Source organism: Oncorhynchus kisutch, unplaced genomic scaffold (genome assembly GCF_002021735.2).
Source record: "Oncorhynchus kisutch isolate 150728-3 unplaced genomic scaffold, Okis_V2 scaffold1848, whole genome shotgun sequence".
Taxonomy (NCBI): domain Eukaryota; kingdom Metazoa; phylum Chordata; class Actinopteri; order Salmoniformes; family Salmonidae; genus Oncorhynchus; species Oncorhynchus kisutch.
This window is the reverse complement of record NW_022263793.1, coordinates 2749-11539: the sequence shown is the minus strand read 5'-3', so window position 1 is coordinate 11539 and position 8791 is coordinate 2749. Positions and strand designations below refer to the sequence as shown.

The 8791-nt window shown below is 42.2% G+C and overlaps 1 protein-coding gene across 1 annotated transcript in view; it reads left to right on the top strand.

The window, feature by feature from the left end:
* Positions 1-8151, top strand: part of LOC109886623 (huntingtin-like) — a 26577-nt gene extending 18426 nt beyond the window's left edge. Inside the window, exons 8-12 of the mRNA XM_031819105.1 lie at positions 16-194; positions 471-675; positions 2085-2135; positions 3782-3859; positions 7751-8151. Coding sequence (XP_031674965.1) covers positions 16-194; positions 471-675; positions 2085-2135; positions 3782-3859; positions 7751-8151 — 914 coding nt within the window. The remainder of the gene's footprint in view (positions 1-15; positions 195-470; positions 676-2084; positions 2136-3781; positions 3860-7750) is intronic.
* Positions 8152-8791: the final 640 nt, after the last annotated feature.

Below are 8791 nucleotides of genomic sequence, written 5' to 3'. Positions count from 1 at the left end.
CTCTCTCTCTCCCAGGTCTGTTGGTCCCTGTCGATGAGGAACATCCTAACCACCTGGTCCTGGGGGTGTTGTTAACCCTTCGCTACCTGATGCCTCAACTACAGCAACAGGACAGGACCACCAGCCTGAAAGGAAGCTTCGGAGTCATGAGGAAGGAGGCAGACTTACAGCCCACGCCTGAACAGCTACTGCAAGTCAGTCAGTGTGTGTGTGTGTGTCGTGTGTGTATGTGCGTGTGTGTGTGTCCAGGTCTATGACTGACTCTCCACTACAGCCAGCATGGCGACCACAACGTGGTGTGTGTGTGTGTGTCCAGGTCTATGAGTTGACTCTCCACTACAGCCAGCATGGCGACCACAACTTGGTGACAGTATGTGTGTGTGTGTGTCCAGGTCTATGAGTTGACTCTCCACTACAGCCAGCATGGCGACCACAACGTGGTGACAGTGTGTGTGTGTGTGTGTGTCCAGGTCTATGAGTTGACTCTCCACTACAGCCAGCATGGCGACCACAACGTGGTGACGGCCTCTCTGGAACTGATGCAGCAGATGTTCCGGACTCCTCCCCCGGAGCTACTGCACATGCTCATTACGCCCGGCAGCGTTCCGCACGCCAGCGTGTTCCGACGGGACGTGGAGAGACGCGCCCACTCCGGCAGCATCCTGGAGTTCATTGGTTAGTCCGCCCGTCAATCAACCGAATAAGGCTTGGTCGTTGGTGGATTGCTCTTGTCGGTTAAATCGTTTCGTTTCGAATAACAAAGCCCAGTCATTAAGTGAATTCTCTGCCAGTCACTGTACAGAGCTCCGCCTCCTGTCTCTCTGTTCTTTTTTTTTTTGTTGCTGTCTGCTGATTGGTCCCAAAAGGCTCACTTTACACTGAGTATGCAAAACATTAGGAACACCTTCCTAATATTGAGTTGCAGCCCATTTTGTCCTCAGAACAGACTCAATTAATCAGGTCAGGGGACTCTACAAGGTGTCTAAAGCCTTCCACAGGGATGCTGGTCCATGTTGACTCTACAAGGTGTTGACAGCGTTCCACAGGGATGCTGGCCCATGTTGACTCTACAAGGTGTTGAAAGCCTTCCACAGGGATGCTGGTCCATGTTGACTCTAACACTTCCCACAAGTTGTGTCAAAGTTGGCTGGATGTCCTTTGGGTGGTGGACCGTTCCTGATACACACAGGAAACTGTTGAGCGTGGAAAACCCAGCAGCGTTGCAGTTCTTGATGCACCTGGCACCTCCTACCACACCCTGTTCAAAGGCACTTCAATAATTTGTCTTATCCGTTCACCCTCTGAATAGCAGACATACACAATCCATGTCTCTGTTGTCCCAAGATTAAAAAATCATTCTTTAACCCGTCTCCTCCCCTTCATCTACACTGATTGAAGAGGATTTAACAAGTGACTTCCATAAGGAATCATATCTTTCACCTGGTCAGTCTGTCATGGAAAGAGCAGCTGTTCCTAATGTTTTGTACACTCAATGTATAGTGAACTACTAGTGACCAGAGCCCTATTCCCTATATAGTGAACTACTAGTGACCAGGGCCCTATTCCTTATATAGTGCACTACTTTAGACCAGAGCCCTATTCCCTATATAGTGCACTACTTTAGACCAGAGCCCTATTCCCTGTATAGTGAACTACTAGTGACCAGATCCCTATTCCCTATATAGTGGTACTACTATAGACCAGAGCTCTATTCCCTATATAGTGATCTACTAGTGACCAGAGCCCTATTCCCTATATAGTGAACTACTAGTGACCAGAGCCCTATTCCCTATATAGTGAACTACTAGTGAGCAGAGCCCTATTCCCTATATAGTGCACTACTTTAGACCAGAGCCCTATTCCCTATATAGTGAACTACTAGTGCCCTATAGGGGTCTTGTTAAAATAAGTGCACTATATAGGGAATAGGGTGCCATTTGGGATGAATAGCTTCTCTTACTCACTAACTCGAGTCTCTTCCTCGGTCTGTCTGGGGTATAATGCCTATTTCCCATGGGGCTTTTCTTCTTTTCTCTCCTTCACTTCCTGTTCCTGTGTGTGTTCTTCCTGTTTCCTGCTGGCAGCCGGGGGCGGGTCTTCCTGTAATAGTCCACTCCTCCTCAGAAAACAGAAAGGTGATTTTAATAACTCTCTCTCTCCTGTGTCCTGCTCCCTCGATCTGACACGGTGTTTCCCAAACCTCTCCTCCAGCACCCCCAGCCATTCAACATGTTTTCATGTCTTCCTGGACTAGTTTAATTTATTCCTGGACTAGTTTGATGTGTTCCTGGACTAGTTTGGTGTGTTCCTGGACTAGTTTGATGTGTTCCTGGACTAGTTTGGTGTGTTCCTGGACTAGTTTGGTGTGTTCCTGGACTAGTTTGGTGTGTTCCTGGACTAGTTTGGTGTGTTCCTGGACTTGTTTGGTGTGTTCCTGGACTTGTTTGGTGTGTTCCTGGACTAGTTTGGTGTGTTCCTGGACTAGTTTGGTGTGTTCCTGGGCTAGTGTGATGTGTTCCTGGACTAGTTAAATTTATTCCTGGACTAGTGTGATGTGTTCCCGGACTAGTTTTGGTGTGTTCCTGGACTAGTCTAATTTATTCCTGGACTAGTTTGGTGCGTTCCTGGACTAGTTTTGGTGTGTTCCTGGACTAGTTTCATTTATTCCTGGACTAGTTTGATGTGTTCCTGGACTAGTTTGATGTGTTCCTGGACTAGTTTGATGTGTTCCTGGACTAGTTTGGTGTGTACCTGGACTAGTTTGGTGTGTTCCTGGACTAGTTTGGTGTGGTCCTGGACTAGTTTGGTGTATTCCTGGACTAGTTTAATTTATTCCTGGACTAGTGTGATGTGTTCCTGGACTAGTTTTGGTGTGTTCCTGGACTAGTTTAATTTATTCCTGGACTAGTTTGATGTGTTCCTGGACTAGTTTGGTGTGTTCCTGGACTAGGTTTGGTGTGTTCCTGGACTAGGTTCGGTGTGTTCCTGGACTAGGTTCGGTGTGTTCCTGGACTAGGTTCGGTGTGTTCCTGGACTAGTTTGGTGTATTCCTGGACTAGTTTGGTGTGTTCCTGGACTAGTTTGGTGTATTCCTGGACTAGTTTCATTTATTCCTGGACTAGTTTGGTGTGTTCCTGGACTAGTTTCATTTATTCCTGGACTAGTTTGGTGTGTTCCTGGACTAGTTTGGTGTATTCCTGGACTAGTTTCATTTATTCCTGGACTAGTTCGGTGTGTTCCTGGACTAGTTTGGTGTATTCCTGGACTAGTTTGGTGTGTTCCTGGACTAGTTTGGTGCGTTCCTGGACTAGTTTGGTGCGTTCCTGGACTAGTTTGGTGTATTCCTGGACTAGTTTGGTGTGTTCCTGGACTAGTTTGGTGCGTTCCTGGACTAGCACGTCTGATGAAGCTAAAGAAGAAGTTGGGTGTTAGTTGATCAGGTTGTTTTAGCTTTAGAATAGTTGAAATACATGGAAGGACTTGGGGTCCCAGAGGAGAGGTTGGAGAACCATTGGTCTACCACAGCTTTCTCTAACGCTGCTGACTGGTCATGTAGAGACCTGTGTTACAGTGGGCCTCTTTACCACAGCTTTCTCTAACACTGCTGACTGGTCTCATATAGCTACCTGTGTTACAGTAGTCCTCTTTACCACAGCTTTCTCTAACGCTGCTGACTGGTCATGTTGAGACTGTTACAGTAGTCCTCTTTACCACAGCTTTCTCTAACGCTGCTGACTGGTCATGTTACAGTAGCCGTCTTTATCCTGTCTGTGTGTTCCAGGCAAGATGCTGTCGGGGGAGGAGGAGGGGTTGGAGGACGACCCTGAGAGGGCAGAGGTCACCACCGGGGCCTTTACAGGTGAGACAGAATACAGGAACATCACCATTCATATCACTCAAGCACCTTATTATTGTTGTTATTATGATTTATTATGATTCATTATTTTTATTTATTATTGTTGTTATATTATTATTATGGTTATTTATTAGGTTTCATTATTATTATTATTATAATTAATTACAATTATTATTATTGTTAGTATTATTGTTATTTATTTTATTATTAATTATTATTCTTATTAATTACCATTATTATTGTTATTATTGTTATTATTGTTATTATTGTTATTATTGTTATTATTGTTATTATTATTATTTATTATTACTATTATTGTTATTATTATTATTTATTATTACTATTATTGTTATTATTATTATTTATTATTACTATTATTGTTATTATTGTTATTATTGTTATTATTGTTATTATTATTATTTATTATTACTATTATTGTTATTATTATTATTTATTATTACTATTATTGTTATTATTGTTATTATTTATTATTATTATATTATTATTTTATTATTATTTATTATTATTATTGTTATTATTGTTATATTATTATTTATTAATTATTGTTATATTATTTATTATTATTATTGTTGTTATTAATTATTATTATTTATTTATTATTGTTATTATTTATTTATTATTATATTATTATTTATTATTGTTATTATTTATTGTTATGGTTATTATTATGTTATTATTTATTATTATTATTATTATTTATTATTGTTATTATTATTGTTATGGTTATTTATTATTGTTATTATTTATTAATTTTATTATTATTATTATTGTTATGACATGTTGGCACTATGCTTATCCAATTGTTTGATCGTTTAAACGTAAATCATTCGTTAATTGCCATGGTATCCGACATGTCGAGCAATCGTATTATCATTAGGGGGGTCTATTAAATGATTAACTATCACTATTAGGGATATTCAAATATTAACTAATGGAACATAGGATTTATGAAACTGACAGGGAATAGGCCTGTATCCCGCAGTTCACTTTTAATGTGAACCATCCGTATGAACCAACCATCAGTATTAACCAACCGTCCGTATGAACCAACCGTCCGTATGAACCAACCATCAGTATGAACCAACCATCAGTATGAACCAACCATCCTTATGAACCAACCGTTCATATGAACAAACTGTTCATATGAACCAACCATCCATATGAACCAACCATCCTTATGAACCAACCATCCTTATGAACCAACCATCCGTATGAACCAACCATCCTTATGAACCAACCATCATTATGAACCAACCATCCTTATGAACCAACCATCAGTATGAACCAACCATCCGTATGAACCAACCATCCGTATGAACCAACCATCCGTATGAACCAACCATCCGTATGAACCAACCATCCGTATGAACCAACCATCAGTATGAACCAACCATCCGTATGAACCAACCATCAGTATGAACCAACCATCCTTATGAACCAACCATCAGTATGAACCAACCATCCTTATGAACCAACCATCCTTATCCTTGACAGGGAATAGGCCTGTATCCCGCAGTTCACTTTTAAATGTGACTTGTCTCTGCAGTCACACTTTAATTATTGTAATATGTCTCTGCAGTCACACTTTAATTATTGTTAATTTGTCTGCAGTCACACTTTAATGATTGTAATTTGTCTCTGCAGTCACACTTAATTATTGTAATTTGTCTCTGCAGTCACACTTTAATTATTGTAATTTGTCTCTGCAGTCACACTTTAATTATTGTAATTTGTCTCTGCAGTCACACTTTAATTATTGTAATTCGTCTGCAGTCACACTTTAATTATTGTAATTTGTCTCTGCAGTCACACTTTAATTATTGTAATTTGTCTCTGCAGTCACACTTTAATTATTGTAATTTGTCTCTGCAAGTCACCTTTAATTATTGTAATTTGTCTCTGCAGTCACACTTTAATTATTGTAATTTTTAAAATTTTTATACTTTTTAAAAGTACATTTTTTTGTGTTTGCTTCTCGTTTTTTTTTTGCTCTTCTCTTAGTTTGTAAAAATATATTATTAAATGAACTATGCATTTTCGGAATAATCCCCCTAAATGAGTTGTTATTGTCTATATATGCAGAGGGGGGATACATATGGTCCTCTTATCATAGTCATGGACATAAATGTAAAGGGTAGGGGGGGGGGGGGAATCTGCATGAATTTGTTCATTTAATTCCATTTAGGAGGGACAGTGTGGTGTAGGGGGTGGGACTAAACATGGTGTCTTTTCATTTCGAGGGGATTGGAGGAATCTTTTTGGGGTTGGGGCATCCATCATCCATCTTATCCACCACTTCCTCCTTGGGTCTTTTTTGTCCTCACAACATGACCTTAATTTCCTCGACTGCACGGGGGTCTTAATACGCCAGCGTAAACGCACTAGTTACTTGGACATCAAGTTTTTTAATTTTTTAAAATTTGTTTGTTTTTGTTTTTGTTGTTGTTGTTGCAATGATCCAGGAATCTCATCTGTTAGTAAAGGATGCATCTCGATTTTCCTAACTCATGTTATCACGTCATTGTATCATCGTGTTTTACTACAAAAAAAGTAAAAAAGGGGGTCCTAATTGTTGCCAGACGCAACTTCCAATACACTACCTTAGGTGGAGGATCCCTCGGAGGAGGGGATCACTTTTATTAAACTGATTCATGAGCGGAAGTTAACATGTTTCATGAAGCACAAGATAATATATTGTGGTGCTTCTGTTCTCCCGAATTGATTTCCTATTCACGTCAAAGAGCCTGTTCAATAAAGTTTTTCACATAGATGTGTTACCCTCCGACCAGCGAATCGCCGCGGCACTCCAATTCAATTAAAACACTCTGCCCATTTTCTAAGAATTTGTAAGATACTTATTTGCATAAAATGGACAGAGGCCAGTCTCAAAATCAATCAATAGCGTTTATTCTCGAGAGTACTGATCACGGTTCAATTGACATCGGGTTATGTACTAAAAATGACGTCATAGGTTTTAAACTGTCCTTCCTCCACTCCGATACAATGTCCGTATAGTTCACAAGTCTTCCCACGCTGTCTACCACCTGTTAAACAATCTACGACAAGCCCAAGGTCTCTCCCCTCCCTGGGTGGGGACAGGATGTCCTGTAAGGAACACAGCATTCCAGCCCGGTCTGACAAATTATCTACGACAAGCCCAAGGTCTCTCCCCTCCCTGGGTGGGGACAGGATGTCCTGTAAGGAACACAGCATTCCAGCCCGGTCTGACAAATTATCTACGACAAGCCCAAGGTCTCTCCCCTCCCTGGGTGGGGACAGGATGTCCTGTAAGGAACACAGCATTCTAGCCCGGTCTGACGATAACTTCATTCGTTTCTAACAAGGAACAGACGGTCCTTGTTCTAATTCTTGACTAAAACTACACACATTATATTCTGTATTATGATTATAATGAGATTCTACATCCATACAGTGACAGAGTAGTATCTGTTTTAGTCCATAGTTATTATTTTAAATGTATACATAATTTAGTCATTATTCATAAAAAATGAATATTCATTTTCATATTCATATTCATCCCTTAACAAGATGTGAATTTATCACACACAACACCAGGCAAAAATAACTATTTAAATTGCTCCAGACCCAGTCATCTGTTAGCAGTACAACTTCAATCAAATAGAACAAAACGCGGAAATACCGGGGGGGGGGGGGTCCATTCTTTACTCATCCCTGTCTGTTGTATTGAAAGATAAGGTTGAGAGAGAGGGTGATGATTTTAATGTGTCTCCCCCACCTTGACTCAGCCTCTGTCGCGGGGTCCATTCTTTACTCTCCCCTGTCTGTTGTATTGAAAGATGAGGTTGAGAGAGAGGGTGATGATTTTAATGTGTCTCCCCCACCTTGACTCAGCCTCTGTCGCGGGCGCCGACGCCACCGCCCAGGTGGTCGACATCATTACCCAGCAGCCCCGCTCCTCACAGCATGCTCTGCAGCCCGGCGACTCCGTGGACCTCGGTGGCGCCTCCTCGGAACAAGGAACGACTGCCCTCGGGACCTCCGGCGGCGAGGGAGGGGCGGGGACTCCTGAGTCGCCCAATGACAACGCAGCGGATGAGGACATGCTCAGCCACAGCTCCAGCGGGGCTAACGTTACCCCGGAAACGGCCGACTACGCCACACCGGAGAACGCGGAGATGCCCGATGGGCCCTGCTGGACCCCTGGGAGACCCCTCGCTGCCCCCGAGCGCCGACTCATCACAGACCACCACAGAGGGGCCGGACTCGGCCGCCACGCCTTCAGACGCCGCTGAACTCGTAAGTCTGCCTGACATGTAGGAGTGAGACTTTGTTATTTACAGAGAAGTAGATATGATTTACTAGAAGCGAACACGCTCAATTGTCCTCCGATGTTGCTGATACTGGGGGGATTAGAGATTAGAGATTGGAGTTGGAATGAGTGATTTGAATCAGTTGGAATGGACCAGGTTTCCCAGACCATAGAATTAGACTCAGTAGAATGAATGGACCAGGTTTCCCAGACCATAGAATTAGACTCAGTAGAATGAATGGACCAGGTTTCCCAGACCATAGAATTAGACTCAGTAGAATGAATGGACCAGGTTTCTCAGACCATAGAATTAGACTCAGTAGAATGAATGGACCAGGTTTCCCAGACCATAGAATTAGACTCAGTAGAGTGAATTAAAACCCCATCATCAGTCGTGCAGGTTTCTGATTGGATCCCACTAGATGCTGTTGTTGCATGTGTTAAACACTGAGGCTCACAGTGGTTGGCGTAGACTGTCGTTATGCCCGGTAGACTGTCGTTATGCCGGTAGACTGTCGTTATGCCGGTAGACTGTCGTTATGCCCGGTAGACTGTCGTTATGCCCGGTAGACTGTCGTTATGCCGGTAGACTGCCGTTATGCCCGGTAGACTGCCGTTATGCC